Raw genomic sequence first — 16774 nt, 5'->3', positions numbered from 1 at the left:
CACGCAATCTCCTCATTGGGAGCAGTCAGGGCAGGGGTTCAATGTACGTCTTGCTCAAGGACACTTCCAACAGGCAGCCAGGAGGAGTCGAGGATCAAACCGGGAACCGTCCCGATTCCAAGACGTCTGCTCTACCTTTTCCGCTCAGCTGACCCAGGACCAGTTCTGGAGATGTATTGGGGGCTGTGTCATGTGTGTGTGTGTGTGTGTGTGTGTGTGTGTGTGTGTGTGTGTGTGTGTGTGTGTGTGTGTGTGTGTGTGTGTGCGCATGTGCGTGTGGTGACAGTTACCTTGCTGAGGTCCATAACAGTCAGGATGTCACCGTTTGCTCGTCCTCCGGTCACCCTGTCTCTCTCTCTGGCAACATCCTGGTCCTCTGGACCCAGAGGAGGAAGCCCCGCCTCCGTCCACCACGGCCTGTCCACCACACACCACACCATCAGCATCACACAGCAGAAGCACTCGGAGACGGCTCGGAATCGGACGTGTATATCCCGTTTGACATATTATAAGCAATAATATGTCAAACTTTTTCGCAATAATATGTCAAAATTAGGATCAGCACAACAACAACTAAAAAATGGAGCTACGCTATATGCATTGCGTAGCGTACCATACTGCAGATGAAAATAATCAGATCAAATTTCACAGGTACATTTCGGCGTCGGGACCATTTCTTTGTACCCGTGAAGAGCTCACTACACCACACCACGCCATCAGCATTACACACACTGTGTTGTTCAGAACCATTCAATGTGTTGTCGTGTAGTTCAGAACCATTCAATGTGTTGTCGTGTAGTTCAGAACCATTCAATGTGTTGTCGTGTTGTTCAGAACCATTCAATGTGTTGTCGTGTTGTTCACAACCATTCAATGTGTTGTGTTGTTATAAAGAACCATTCAATGTGTTGTGTTGTTATTCAGAACCATTCAATGTGTTGTGTTGTTATTCAGAACCATTCAATGTGTTGTCGTGTTGTTCAGAACCATTCAATGTGTTGTGTTGTTATAAAGAACCATTCAATGTGTTGTTCAGAACCATTCAATGTGTTGTGTTGTTATTCAGAACCATTCAATGTGTTGTGTTGTTATTCAGAACCATTCAATGTGTTGTCGTGTTGTTCAGAACCATTCAATGTGTTGTTCAGAACCATTCAATGTGTTGTGTTGTTATTCAGAACCATTCAATGTGTTGTCGTGTTGTTCAGAACCATTCAATGTGTTGTCGTGTTGTTCATAAGCAATAATATGTCAAACTTTTTCGCAATAATATGTCAAAATTAGGATCAGCACAACAACAACTAAAAAATGGAGCTACGCTATATGCATTGCGTAGCGTACCATACTGCAGATGAAAATAATCAGATCAAATTTCACAGGTACATTTCGGCGTCGGGACCATTTCTTTGTACCCGTGAAGAGCTCACTACACCACACCACGCCATCAGCATTACACACACTGTGTTGTTCAGAACCATTCAATGTGTTGTCGTGTAGTTCAGAACCATTCAATGTGTTGTCGTGTAGTTCAGAACCATTCAATGTGTTGTCGTGTTGTTCAGAACCATTCAATGTGTTGTCGTGTTGTTCACAACCATTCAATGTGTTGTGTTGTTATAAAGAACCATTCAATGTGTTGTGTTGTTATTCAGAACCATTCAATGTGTTGTGTTGTTATTCAGAACCATTCAATGTGTTGTCGTGTTGTTCAGAACCATTCAATGTGTTGTGTTGTTATAAAGAACCATTCAATGTGTTGTTCAGAACCATTCAATGTGTTGTGTTGTTATTCAGAACCATTCAATGTGTTGTGTTGTTATTCAGAACCATTCAATGTGTTGTCGTGTTGTTCAGAACCATTCAATGTGTTGTTCAGAACCATTCAATGTGTTGTGTTGTTATTCAGAACCATTCAATGTGTTGTCGTGTTGTTCAGAACCATTCAATGTGTTGTCGTGTTGTTCAGAACCATTCAATGTGTTGTCGTGTTGTTCAGAACCATTCAATGTGTTGTCGTGTTGTTCAGAACCATTCAATGTGTTGTTCAGAACCATTCAATGTGTTGTCGTGTTGTTCAGAACCATTCAATGTGTTGTCGTGTTGTTCAGAACCATTCAATGTGTTGTCGTGTTGTTCAGAACCATTCAATGTGTTGTTCAGAACCATTCAATGTGTTGTCATGTTGTTCAGAACCTACTTGCAGCGGATGAAGAACCCGTACTGCAGCAGTACAGTGAAGATGAAGAAGATGAGGCCCTCGGCGGCCATGCAGAACAGGTTCTTTCCTACAAAGTCCCACTGCAGAGGGTCCAGGCTGGGTCTGGAGCCTGGTGGCACGCACAGCAACACTCACTGTTATTTACCTACCGTGTCATACTGTACCAAAATAGCTGACACAGTGGCATGCACAGACATTTAGAGGGGCAGGTGCTCAAGTGAAAAAAAAGGGCACCTTGTGCAGCGCGTGGAACCGGCCGGTTGCCTTAATAGTGTGAGATTTCTAGATTTTGGGGCTTAAATAATATATTAGAAGCTTTTTATCAAGAATTGATCAATGTCACCATGGTCCACATACTGTACAGTTTTTTTTCTCCCAAAAGGGCACATTTGTCCAGAGAGAAAAGGGCAGGGGGTGCCTAGTGTCTAGTGTGAGCTTGTAGATCTGCTATTTTTGAATTGCTAGAATCTAAAATGTCAACGATGCTTTCCCGGTTTTAATGGGTTGATATACAGCCTGCAATAGTTTCACTTCACATACTGTGGCTATTATTAGCAACTCACCCAGCCTCTGGAAGGCGTCAGCCATGGCCTGGTTCTTGGCCATGTCGATGAGGCCTCGGCCCAGACAGAAATGGGGGAAGATGAGGAAGACTTTCTTCAAGATCTTGTTCACCTCGTTGAGGTACTGGAGAGAACATAAAGTAACTGTAGTCAATAAAAATGTCACGACTGAAAAATATTTTGTCAGGCGAAGTCCTAATCTGCGATTTGTAAAACGGTGTGAAAAGAGCCCATTCACACTAGCGCAGTGTTTCAGAACCATTAGCAAGTTATGTAGAATTATTGTACAAATGGGTTTGAATTTGCCTCGTGCCTTTAACCCATTTAGACCAGAGACAGGTAACAGTTTTCTGAAAAACGTATGTTGCTATAATGTATCTAATGACACAGAAGCTTTCCCGGATTGAATGGGATAAGCCCAATTTAATTATTCATCCATTCCTTACCTTAAAAACTCATTGAAAAAAGTCGAGTTTCCAAAATGTAATAAAAAATAAAATCAGATGCCATTTTTTTTCCTTTTCTTTGTTTTGACAAAATGTTTAGCACTGTTGTTATTGATGTTGAATTGTGGAAACGCTTGCACAAGCATCTTAAAATCAAATATAGTTGAAAGCTTCGTGAATGAGGCTTCTTTACAAACACACATACAGTATGCCAACATATAGTCCATGTCGGCATTTTCTAAATTGATGGCATGCACGCGCACACACGCACATGCACACGCACACGCACACACACACACACACACACACACACACACACACACACACACACACACACACACACACACACACACACACACAGTGTGTCTGTGGGTTCATTGTGGGTTCTTCCTCTTTCACTTCTCTCCACTATTGCCACACCACGTTACGCCTGAGGTACCAGCTGTGGTCAAATTACCTTCCATGTCACATGAATTCTCTCAAATGATGCTTCATTCCTCTCACTGTATCACACTGGAAGGATGAACGCTGTCTTTTAGCAGTTCAGGTAGGATTCAATATTTGAATTCCTTAAATTGGTACAGAAGGATTTTCGTGGTGCTCTGAAAATCACCCTGGAAACTATTATTCATTGTGAATTTTCTGCATTATTGTTGAATACATAATTATGTATGTAAAGTGTTACTAGAGAGACATGACTTAAAAAATCACTGAAATGTACACCACTGAGACACTCATCTTACCTCTGATGTTATGTAAGAATAAACGTGTGCAGCAGCATGTTGTATTACTGTAGCTGCAGGCGAGAGAGAGAAAGAGGCTTGACTAATGCCACCATATAGTAGTCGAGGCGAGTATTGGAAGAAGGCATCTGTAAAATCTGGTCTCAGGTCTAAATGGGTTAAAATCATAAGAAGGTGATAGTGGTACTGTAGGTAGGTAGGCTAGTAGGCATGGTTCTTACTGTACTAACAGTAAGTACAATGTTGGGGTATATTGACTTTACTGGAGTATTTCCAATTGTCAGCACTTTTACTTCTAAAAGGCAAACATTATACTTTTACTCACCACAATTATTTGAAAACTTTAGTTACTATCTATTCTATCTATAAATGCACCAAGCCTCAGTCTGTATGTATGTCTGTAATCCACGTAACTCGAGAACCGTTCAAATTTGACACGTGCGTTCCACACCACCGCAGTGCCCGTGTCGGGTCGGTCGGACCCACGGTTGTCCAGAACCACCCCAAAAAGGCCTCTGCCCGGGCCTGGACCGGGCCCCTGCCCAGCGTCCATATATGGAGCTGGCCTGTTCTGACCTCACAACCCTCCATATTTGGGCATGCCTGACACAGAACTCAAAGAACTCCATATATGGGCATAAAAGGGCGACAGACATAATATCTGGGGCATTGCATTTCCAACTTGCATCGTTCCAAGTAGGTCACCGCTGTAGAGGCCCCACACGCACCGTTCTAGTTCCTTTAAAGGGAAGACATGTGGAATCTAGCCTCGGAAACCCATACATTTTTATTTCCAGGGAGAAAAAAAAAGTCTGGGTCCGAGTCCACTTCAATTCGGCATAGAGTAGGCCAAACATCACTCACTCTCTGCTGATTTATGATCGTCTGCACCTTTGTTAAGTTGACACACGCACGCACACATATACACACACACACTCCTCTCTCTCTCTGTCGCTCTAATTCATTAGTCTCATGTCTAGCAGCTGCGCATAGTTTCTCCCGGCGGATCCTGCCGGGAGCTGCCTATGCCATAAAAAGCATAGGTGAGTTCCAGGCTATGTGGAATCTAGACTGATAAGAGTTAAAGAGAGTTAAAATAAAATTTGGTTTAAAACTGTTTTACTGTTGTATCCTCTTTAGGTCATCAATGCTGAACAGTGTTGTGGCCATCCAGTGTCCACAGCAGAATTACTCCATTGCCATTGTTTCTCCTTATTTCTGTTGTTCACGCTTCATCTTAGTGTGACTGTCACACTGGCTTACTTCCTGAAAGACTGCACTATTCTTTACTCTGACGACGTCACAGCTGGTGTTTCAGTGGAATGTAAAGCTAGTGTTCTTGTTAGCATACCAGAAGACATTCCCAGAGACGTCACATCATTAACACTAGAGGGAAATATCCCAAGGATACACAGGACATATTTTTACCATCTGTCAAATCTCACATATTTGAATCTGAGGCGTAATGCAATAATTCATGTAGACGACGAGGCTTTTGTCCCTTTGGTGCAACTTCAAGAGCTCTATATTGTCGATAACAACCTGACAACGCTGACAGACGACATGTTTCAGGGACTGTCTAACCTCTTGATACTGAGCTTGGATGGTAAGAATATCCAATGCATCAACCATGCCGCCTTCCAGTCACTCACAAGCTTACAGGAATTATGTCTGACATTGACATCCAATCAAATGACCAATATCATCACCATCTTACAACTACCACGCTTACAGGCGCTGAACATCACAATTTATGAGTTGGAGTCTTTCCAGTCAAAAGATCTGCCATTAAACATCCTCTGAGCTCAGGGAGGTGAGAGTTCAGTCACGGTCGCTACAAAAGTTTAGCATCACAACAGCTGCATTTCCACATCTTAAGACAATCGACCTGTCACACTGCTGTAATGGTACTGGATGTATTTTCTAAAGAATATAACTAAGGTGTATTTGACTGTTTCTATTATGTCTTATAACACCACAAGAAAGGCTCTGCAGAGCCTTGACTCACTGGAGTACCTACATACAGTTGGGTGCCACCGATATTGTCCCTTATCATTTGACCCATTTAGGCCTGACCTCAAAATTTAAAAAAATCCTTCTAAATCCTCCAGTTTTCTGAAATAAATATTTTCACGATTTTTCAAAAATAGCAGACCTACAAGCTCGTAGCGCGCCACTCGGTGGCGCGCTATGAGCTTGTAGATCTGCTATTTTTCAATAGCTAAATTATAACAATGTTTAAAACACCAAAAGGGGTTCCCGCCCAAAATGGGTTAACTGTCCTTTTGCGCAGATCACGCAAACCTCAGCAAAAAGAAAAGGACAATATCGATGGCCTCCAACTGTATGATGATGTGGGATATGCTGATAGACTGTAAAGATCTCTTAAATATTGTCTGCAAAAGACCCATACTGAGGACACTCATCCTGTATGGTGGCCTCTATGCCAACCTTAGTGAAACACTGTCACCTTGTACTCAACTTACCAACCTGGATCTATCATTCAATCACCTGACTGAACTGTCTAAGGATTCAATAAAACAAATGAATCGACTGAGTCACTTGAACCTCGCCGGTAACGACCTTTCCAAAGTGCCAGACGATGTTAAGAATCTCTCCATGCTTCAAATCCTCGACCTGAGTTTCAATCGTCTTAATGATTTGAGCTGCTCGGACTTCTTAAATTTAACCAGACTCACACACCTCTATCTATATGACAACCGCATTGTGGAACTCAAACCGTGCGTTTTTCAACACCTTAATGAGTTAAAGATTCTAACTCTGAATCAAAATGCAATTAGCAGGTATGGCGCCACATTCAAGACTGGCCTACACAAACTAGAATTATTGGATTTAAGTATGAATTACATCTCATTGCCCCTCAAAGGGGATTTCATGAGTCTGAAATCGCTCAAGCACTCAAGACATGGAATGCAATACCCATATCTCTGATTCGTGGAACAACAACCTTTTTGAAGGGCTAGATGAACTTGAGTGTGAATTTGAGAAAAAACTTAAAAATGAAAATGTCCCCTCCCCATGAGTTACAATGGCAAGATGACAATACCACCTTACTGCAGAATCTGAAGGGCTTAACAATAGAATTCAGTCCACAACACCAGTTTGCAAATATTACGTTACAAAATATGCTCTCAGATATGAAACATTTGGAACATTTGAATGTTGGCCATTGTAAACAACCAGACCCAGACTCATTTAAATATGTACCACAGCTGAAGACTCTTTCCTTCATAAACAGTAATCTGAAATCCCTGGATTTACTGGCACAAACCAATCTGACTAGACTCTCCTGGCTGGACCTGAGCCAAAATGAGTTGATGGTGATCAATGTCTCTGTGTTCAGTTTTCTCCCTGATCTCAGGTTTATTAAAATGAACGACAACCCTTTAGCTTGTGATTGTTCTAATGCTGACTTTCAGCAGTGGATGCTGAACAACAACCAAACACTGGTAGTTGACGCTCACAAGTACACTTGTGGCTTTCCTCTGTCTAAAAAGGGAACCAGGTTTCTGGACTTTAACTATCATTCCTGTTGGGTGGACACTAGCTTCATCTGCTTCATTTCCTCCACTTGTGTGATTGTGCTAACTCTGCTCACATCCTTCACCTACCACTGCCTGAGGTTGCATCTTTTCTATGCCTACTACCTCTTCCTGGCCTTCCTTTATGATGCCAAGGAAAGAAAGAGGGGGTCTCCTCAGCGCTACGATGCCTTCATCTCCTACAACGTTCACGATGAGCTCTGGGTTTACAGAGAAATGCTTCCAGTGCTGGAGGGAGAGCAGGGCTGGAGGCTCTGTCTCCACCACCGAGACTTCCCACCAGGTAAAAACCTCTCTCTGTCTCTAAGTAATACTGTATTTTTTTTTGAGTGGTGCAAACCACTCCAACAACCAGCTTTGTTTGTATCCGTGTTTGTGTGTACCTGTACGTGGGGCCCAAAAGAATGAGCATGGTTACTATGGTCACTGACATTACGTCAGACCACAGCTGATCAGGCTATATAAGACCTTGCACCACTCAGTTCACACAGGTGTGATTTTTAAAATATGTCTGTCTCTTTCAGTCACCAACACTTGTAAGCAGACCTCTCTGTCTGGAAATAAAATCACACCCGTGCTGTGAAGTGAAGGGCGCTCTTATCATCATACGTCAGCATGCATCCTCTCATTATGGCCAACAACAATTTGCGTCCTCACTTTTCTCTCTAGAGCTGAGAACGGTCTACTGTGAAAAGTCTACTGTGGCACCCACAGTAGACTATGAACGTAGTCGTAGTGGGTGCCACAGTAGACTATGAACGTAGTCGTAGTGGGTGCCACAGACGTAGTGGGTGCCACAGTAGACTATGAACGTAGTCGTAGTGGGTGCCACAGACGTAGTGGGTGCCACAGTAGACTCTATGACGTAGTCAGTGGGTGCCACAGTAAAAAGCAATTTACGATTGTACAAGTGTGTACGATTTTTTTGGAATGTGCAAAAATGCTTGTATGTGTTTTGTTTGCAGGTAAACCCATCATAGAGAACATTACAGATGCCATCTATGGCAGCAGAAAGACCATCTGTGTGATCAGCCGTCATTACCTGGAGAGTGAATGGTGCTCTAGAGAGATTCAGATGGCCAGGTGGGGGCAGTATTGCAGATATTATTTGCATTATTTGCATCTTATTTTAATGATGTTTGGGAGACAAGAAACACTTTCCTGGGGTTCTTATGTGGATAATTTGTCTTTTCAGATATTTTAGTATTTCAAAGTGTCAAAGGAAACTCTCTGCCCTGTGGATCTTGGTCATTATCAATAGAACTGTCCATACAACTTGACTGAGTGTAAATGTCCTCTGGTCTCCTGTGTGCAGCTACCGTCTGTTTGATGAACAGAAGGACATATTGATCCTGGTGTTTCTGGAGGACATTCCAGCCCACCAGTTGTCTCCCTACTATCTCATGAGGAGGCTGGTGAAGAGACACACCTACCTGAGCTGGTCCCAGGCTGGACAGCACCCTGGACTGTTCTGGCAGAACCTACGCAGAGCTCTGGACACACCTGACGCTGACCTGGGCTTGAATGAATAGTCTATGTACACTATACGTTGTTACACAAGTTTTGTTGCAAATTACCCAAACAGTTTACTGATAAGATCCTCAGAGGTTCAGTGCCCTGCAGATACCTGCCAAACTACTTCTCTAGAGTGAGTGATGCCCATGGGCATAACACCAGAGGGAGATCATTTGACCTGGGGGGGGGGGGGGGGGGGGGGGGGGGTATGCATTATACCCAACTGCCACCAAAACGTGGAATAGCATATACGGTAGTACCAAAAGACATACAAGTTATCGAGTAACTCCCCAAACTCTATAAACTACCAACTAACTAACTAACTAACTACCAACGAGCTCATGCTTCCTTCAATGCATGAGGAGTGAGCAGGCCGCTTCTTATCACATGACTTTTCTGTGTTACATCTTAAAGATGGAGTGCCATGATTTTTTCCCACCCTAAAACATGATCATCAGGTCTTATTGTTATATAAGGAGGTATCATTTTTTCAAAAAAGTGTACAGTATTTGTTAAAATGTTGTTTTTATGTGGGCACGCCCACCAGTTTATTAAGTATGCCTGGTTTGCCTGGTGGGTGGTTATGGGTGGTGATCCACCTGAACTGAACTGAACCCACAGCTGTAGTTGTATGATAAAGGGGGAGGGGTTAGGGGAGGGGCTGATAGTGTGATGTCACTATATTACTGTTTATTTCATTGGCCCGTTTGACTGTCAAGGGTTCAGCCTCCAGGAAGAAACCCTAAATACAAAGTTAATACACCATTGCACATAAAAACGACTCCATGGTGTCTAATGAAGTACTGTCACCTCATAGACACATGAAAAACTCACTGAAATGTATACCATAGAGAGAGGCTATTGTCTGAGAATATGTAATAATAAGGCAATATAAATATTTTTCAAGGTGGTTCTGGTTCAATGATGCAACCCCAGTAACTATTTCAAGCTAAACTGGCATGCCAACACAACATGTACCAAAAAGGGGACAAAGTCCTTTCTATGTTAAAGGACAGTACATTTTGTAGTGTGAAAGTATGCTGTGTATATTTTTAGTAAACCAAAATATTCAAATGTCATTCGCTGCCATTCATATTGAAAAGTATAACACTCTAAAACATATAGTTTCTAGTTGGTAGATAGGTATGGGTAACCATTTTGAAAGTCATAGTAAGGCTTCTATGGAATGCAAATGGCTGAAAGCATGGCAACTGGGAACTTAAATCCAGTTTTAACAAAACCACATCACATGTATCCTATAGCTTATAACGCTTTAATATTTCAAATTAATTGCAACCAGCCCCCCAAAAAAACTGTGACACTGAGCCATTAAGAACTAATTTGAAAAATAGAATAAATACATAATATACTTACTTACTTAGCAAAATGCAGGCACAACTCTTCATGACCTATCTTACTTGTACAAGGTCAGGACAATGAATAAGTGTAATGACTGTGGTTTTGGATCTTGTTTAATCCATTGACCTGGAACGCATCCATGTCACGTTAGCGTTTAACCACATTAACCATTAACCCATTTTGGGCGGGAACCCCTTTTGGTGTTTTAAACATTGTTATAATTTAGCTATTGAAAAATAGCAGATCTACAAGCTCATAGCGCGCCACCGAGTGGCGCGCTATGAACTTGTAGGTCTGCTATTTTTGAAAAATCGTTAAAATGTGCCTCAAATCTTTCCGAAAATTGTCATGATTTAGAAAACTTTTTTTTTTTAAATTTCGACGTCAGGCCTGAATGGGTTAAATTACTATAAAACTATACGTCCATCAGGAATTTCCAAAACGTTTTTCTGCTTTTCCAAGACCTTTTGAGGATGTTGAAAACAAACCAATCGATACATGCAGGGGGAGAAAAAAAGAAGGAGGAAGTGAGCTGACGTACCTCGTCCACGAACAGCTCCAGGACGAAGGTGGCGATGCTGCCGTTGATTCCGATGAAGAGGTTGATGGAGGTCAGGAACACGTAGGCCGTGCTGGGAACGCTGAACACAAAGGATGCTGGGTACATGAGGGGAGTGATGGACCAGCTGGAACACAGAGAATCATCACAACACCAATCAACTCAACGACCCACAGCTTAACCACCTTAATATAGGAGAGGCTAGCGCCTCTCAAAAAACATGTTTCATAGGATAGCTTGTAGAGAATGTCGGCTTGAGATAACTGATAATACGGTAACATTTATTTTATGGGTATTCATTTAGAACAGTGATCAGGCTGCTAGGTGAAAGGTGAGCGGTTGTCAGACGACAATGAACACCCTCCGTCCGGCCAATCAGAAAGAAGCATTATGCGTGGCCATGGTGTAAAGGCCTATTCATAGTACAGTTTTCGGGGAAGAGGTGACCACCGCTTCACCGAAAACTATGAATAGGCCATAAGTGTCTTCAGCGGGCTATTTTACTGTACTCTCAGGTGCGTTCTGCATATTTTCTTCACATTGTGTTGGTTCTCCTCCTCACCCGTACAGAAGCAGCAGCAGAACCAGAGCAGGAAGGTTCTTCTCTGAGACGTACGACTGCTGCTGGAACGCTATGAAGATCAGCACCACCATGGAGGCCGGCACCGTGTAGTTCAACTGGAACACAGACACATTGTATTGATAATACCACTAGTGGCTCCTATAGGGCTGTCACCACCATGAAGGCACCGTGTAGTTCAACTGGAACACACACACATTGTATTGATAATACCACTAGTGGCTCCTATAGAGCTGTCACCACCATGAAGGCACTGTGTAGTTCAACTGGAACACAAACACATTGTATTGATAATACCACTAGTGGCTCCTATAGGGCTGTCACCACCATGGAGGCACCGTGTAGTTCAACTGGGACACAAACACATTGTATTGATAATACAACTAGTGGCTCCTAGCTGTCACCACCATGGAGGCACTGTGTAGTTCAACTGGAACACAAACACATTGTATTGATAATACCACTAGTGGCTCCTAGCTGTCACCACCATGGAGGCACCGTGTAGTTCAACTGGGACACAAACACATTGTATTGATAATACCACTAGTGGCTCCTATAGGGCTGTCACCACCATGGAGGCACCGTGTAGTTCAACTGGAACACAAACACATTGTATTGATAATACCACTAGTGGCTCCTATAGGGCTGTCACCACCATGGAGGCACGTGTAGTTCAACTGGAACACACACACATTGTATTGATAATACCACTAGTGGCTCCTATAGGGCTGTCACCACCATGGAGGCACCGTGTAGTTCAACTGGAACACACACACATTGTATTGATAATACCACTAGTGGCTCCTAGCTGTCACCACCATGGAGGCACCGTGTAGTTCAACTGGAACACACACACATTGTATTGATAATACCACTAGTGGCTCCTATAGGGCTGTCACCACCATGGAGGCACCGTGTAGTTCAACTGGAACACAAACACATTGTATTGATAATACCACTAGTGGCTCCTAGCTGTCACCACCATGAAGGCACCGTGTAGTTCAACTGGAACACAAACACATTGTATTGATAATACCACTAGTGGCTCCTAGCTGTCACCACCATGAAGGCACCGTGTAGTTCAACTGGAACACAAACGCATTGTATTGATAATACCACTAGTGGCTCCTATAGGGCTGTCACCACCATGGAGGCACTGTGTAGTTCAACTGGAACACAAACACATTGTATTGATAATACCACTAGTGGCTCCTATAGGGCTGTCACCACCATGGAGGCACTGTGTAGTTCAACTGGAACACAAACACATTGTATTGATAATACCACTAGTGGCTCCTATAGGGCTGTCACCACCATGGAGGCACCGTGTAGTTCAACTGGAACACACACACATTGTATTGATAATACCACTAGTGGCTCCTAGCTGTCACCACCATGGAGGCACCATGTAGTTCAACTGGAACACAAACACACACTGTTGTTTAAGGTTTGATAATACCACTAGTGGCTCCTATAGGGCTGTCACGGTTACACATTTAACTTGATGATTAATTGTCTCACAAATAATTGCGATTAACGATTTAATTGCATTTTTTTGGGCATTGAAAATTGGAACATTTGTGTTTGCTTTTTAGGCTTTGCAATAAAAAGTGCTCAGGGCAGATGTGACAAATAATTGAAAATATACCAAGAAATTACGGTTATGGTTAGGTTAGGGTTTGAGGTAGGTTGTCGTTCTAATGACAGTCGGACCAATAGTATGTCGGAAACTAAAGCCTGTACCCAAGGGGAATCGGGGAAGAGAGCGTGAACCTGTGTTAGGCTCTCCTGGTGAAACATCGGCCTGTCAGGTGAAAAGAAGTGTCTGCCAGCTGTCTTTAATAAATGGAGAGAACTGACTGGTTTCTCTGATTGGTGGTACAAGCCTGTCAATCATAGCATGGCGTACCATGTCCCAGGTGAAGTTGGCCAGCCAGTAGAGGATGGGTTTGACCCCGCTGACGAACTGCAGGTGTTTGGCTTTGCTGACGCGCTCCTCGATCAGGAAGAGGACGAAGCTGGCCGGGACGAAGGACATGGCGAAGATCACACAGATGGACACCAACACGTCCACTGACGTGGTCATCCTGAGACACGCAGAGACAAGACCTTATTGATACTTTTTACTTAACCCATTTAGGACTGAGACCAGATTCTACAAAATGTCATCTAAATCATGACAGTTTTCTGAAAATGTCAGTGGTTCTCAAACTGTTTCATGCCAAGGACCCCAAAAATTATATGTAATTGGCCGCCGACCCCCATCTGACCCCCAGAAGCAAAGATATGAGTTAAAAATCAGACCTGTCTGAAGTGAGCGCCCCCTGTTGGTACCCTAAACATACATACATACAAAGGGACACAGCCAGGGACGGACAAAGCTGGGCATTATTGGAGTGGCTGCGCCCTATGGTTGCACCACTCAAAAACGTTCGCTTTGTATTCAAAGATTTGCGCCACACTTTCAAGACTTTTCAAAAAATAGCAGATATACAAGCTCGTAGCGCGGCACCGAGTGCCGCGATACGAGCTTGTAGATCTGCTATTTTTCAACCGCTAAAGTATGACATCATGCTTCAAACACCAAAAGGGGTTCCCGTCCTCCTGAATGGTGTTACGTATAAACTCTCAGTACTTCCTCCCACTCACATGGCGATCTCAGTGAGCTGCTCCTTGGTGAGGTTGAGGGGGTGGTTGTACGCTGTGATGCCATGAGACCTCCTGTCCTCCGGGGGCAGACTGGCCCTCAGGAGCCCGTTGTTCATCACGTTGACAAACGACACCATGGCGTGCCAGCCTTTGTTGTTGTACCACACCTGAGGGCAGCATGAGACCACATGAGAGACTGAAGACACGCATACACACACACCGCACACATACGAATTACACACACACGCGCACACACAGACACACACACACACACACACACACACACACAACTTATACCTTCACATTATTCTGACTGTTTAGTCCCCCTAGAAACTCCGGCAGGCGATGCAGCAGCTGATCCAGTGAGCTGTTCTGTAACAAGATCAAAGCAACAGTCAGAATGAGTTGACACACACCCACGCAAACGCGCGCGTACGCGCACGCGCACGCACACGCACACGCACACACACACACACACACACACACACACACACACACACACACACACAATACCAAAATTATTCCCTGTATGACATGCGCACCTATAGGCTATGTCAATGGATGAAATGATTAACAGGCGGTATATGCTTTTTTCCCCAAAAACTTCGGCACAGCATATTACGTACAGTATATAGCGTATAACGGTAGACTACACTACACCACTGACTGCATGTACTGCACATATACAATATGATGTACTGTATGCAGGCAGCATGTACAGTACAGCCTCCTACAGTACCTCTGTGACTGTGTAGCGGCTTCTAATCGACATCACAGAGTCCTGGATGAGATGAACCTGGGTTGTGGTCTGCGTGGCGCTGCCCCCTAGGGAGAAACCACCGTATCTGCAACACAGCACTTGGATAAAACAGTGGTTCGTTCACACACGCTCCTACACGCACACAACGCACGCACAAACACACACACAAACACACACACAAACACACACACAAACACACACGCAGACTACGCACGCACACACACTCTCTCTCACACTTACCGGAATTCATTCACCCATTTCTTGGTCTTCAGACTGTGAAAGTTAAGAGATGAGAGGGTGAGTCAATGAGGGAATATGTTTTAAAAGGAACTTGACATATTTCTCAGGATTTACTGTAACTGCATTCGTGACGTGTTGACGAAGACGAGGTAAAAGCATCTAGAAGCACCTTTTCTTGAGTATCTGAGGGTAGGTTTTAACCAGATAGTCAGAGATGTTCTGACCAGTCATGTTCTGCAGAATGTCCCCTGTCAGCCTCTTCATCTGAAAACAAACAAACAAACAAACAAACAAACAAACAAACAAACAAACAAACAGATTAAGTACAGACATAAATACATTTGTTATACATGTTTTAGTTGGGAAATGGGTGATAAAGGCACTCAAAAATGCACATAGCAGGGACAATTAAGTTTCAACGCCAATTTGCATTCATATATTGGATATCTGTAGGCATGTAGCCAGTCTACCTGCCGTGCACACACAATGCATGTTCATGTGAATCACACAACCTTGCTCCCTGTGATGATGAGGGCATGGGTATTTCTTGTTTGAAAACAACCTGTGCCAAACCTATTTCTTTTTTCCCACATTAAAGTTTAAATGTAGAAGAATCCACTCAATATAACATTTAGCCATTTCAGGATCAGTAATTGGTTATAATTTGTCCTTAAACTAGTAACAGCTGTGAGAGGTGTGCGATAACACAGATCATTGACAAGCTTTTTGTCAGCTTCTTGATTTTGGGTTTAACAACAAAATATACCTTTTCAACTATTTTCATATTTCTATGTATGATAAATCATTTGAAAGCTTAACATATGAGTGAAAGAGGACTGCCCTACAGTATTGGTTCTCAAACCTTTTAAGATCAAGGACCCCCAGGTTTGGTATGCCATGGTCCCCCATAATGTACAAATGGTTATGGTTCCATTTGGAGTTATAGGCCCTCATTTATCAATTGAGTGTAAATTCTGCCCCAAATTCGAGTGTAGTTTTCGTAGTACACCCACGTCGAGTCGGCATTTATAAAGTGATCGCAAACAGCTGATCCTTCCTAATTTCATTCCTAGCAGTAATAAATGTGACGGCTGAAATCAATCTGGCACGCCCTATGAAATCAAGCCTCGCCCTCGTTTTTGCGACATGAACAACTGCAATACGACCTGGAAACCATGGTTAGTTCCCCTCGCTTGCATAAGTTGCCTTGCTGCCCCCTCTCATACACACAAACACACACACACACACACACACACACACACACACACACACACACACACAGACGCACGCACGCACGCACGCACACGCAACTTGCAACTTGTTGTATCTTAAATAAATAAACCTGCATGAATTAAATAAAGCTGTAGTCTACCCTGTCTGTTTCTCCTCTCGCTTCGCTTCCCCCCTGCCCGCCTCACCCCCCCCCCCCCCCGCACGCACATATCGCAATTTGCAAGCAACTGTCACTGTGTGTTGTTAGTTGTATATTCAATTATTAAAGTATTTTTAATTTAATATACAACAAGATATATTAGTGAACGAAAACCTGAACCTGTGAACCATGAATTAAATAACAAAT

The 16774-nt window shown here is 43.2% G+C and overlaps 2 protein-coding genes across 2 annotated transcripts in view; one reads left to right on the top strand and one right to left on the bottom strand.

Moving 5' to 3' along the window:
- The window catches only part of abca7 (ATP-binding cassette, sub-family A (ABC1), member 7), a gene marked incomplete at its 3' end in the record, with an annotated part of 100485 nt that overhangs the window by 9185 nt on the left and 74526 nt on the right, over positions 1-16774 (bottom strand). The window contains exons 32-42 of the mRNA XM_079505516.1: positions 15365-15459; positions 15196-15228; positions 14935-15040; positions 14493-14567; positions 14196-14362; positions 13456-13633; positions 11529-11644; positions 10949-11093; positions 2782-2905; positions 2198-2327; positions 291-417 (exon numbers count right to left, since the gene is read on the bottom strand). Coding sequence (XP_079361642.1) covers positions 291-417; positions 2198-2327; positions 2782-2905; positions 10949-11093; positions 11529-11644; positions 13456-13633; positions 14196-14362; positions 14493-14567; positions 14935-15040; positions 15196-15228; positions 15365-15459 — 1296 coding nt within the window. The remainder of the gene's footprint in view (positions 1-290; positions 418-2197; positions 2328-2781; positions 2906-10948; positions 11094-11528; positions 11645-13455; positions 13634-14195; positions 14363-14492; positions 14568-14934; positions 15041-15195; positions 15229-15364; positions 15460-16774) is intronic.
- LOC306927280 (toll-like receptor 13) lies at positions 7417-9065 on the top strand (the record flags this gene model as incomplete). The annotated part of the gene is made up of 3 exons (XM_079506989.1): positions 7417-7816; positions 8499-8616; positions 8849-9065. 3 exons carry the CDS (start codon positions 7417-7419, stop codon positions 9063-9065), a joined length of 735 nt encoding a protein of 244 aa, XP_079363115.1.

This window comes from Electrona antarctica (assembly GCF_951216825.1).
Source record: "Electrona antarctica genome assembly, chromosome: 7".
NCBI lineage: Eukaryota > Metazoa > Chordata > Actinopteri > Myctophiformes > Myctophidae > Electrona > Electrona antarctica.
Note: the sequence above shows the minus strand (reverse complement) of the source record. Positions and strands in the feature narration are given on the sequence as shown.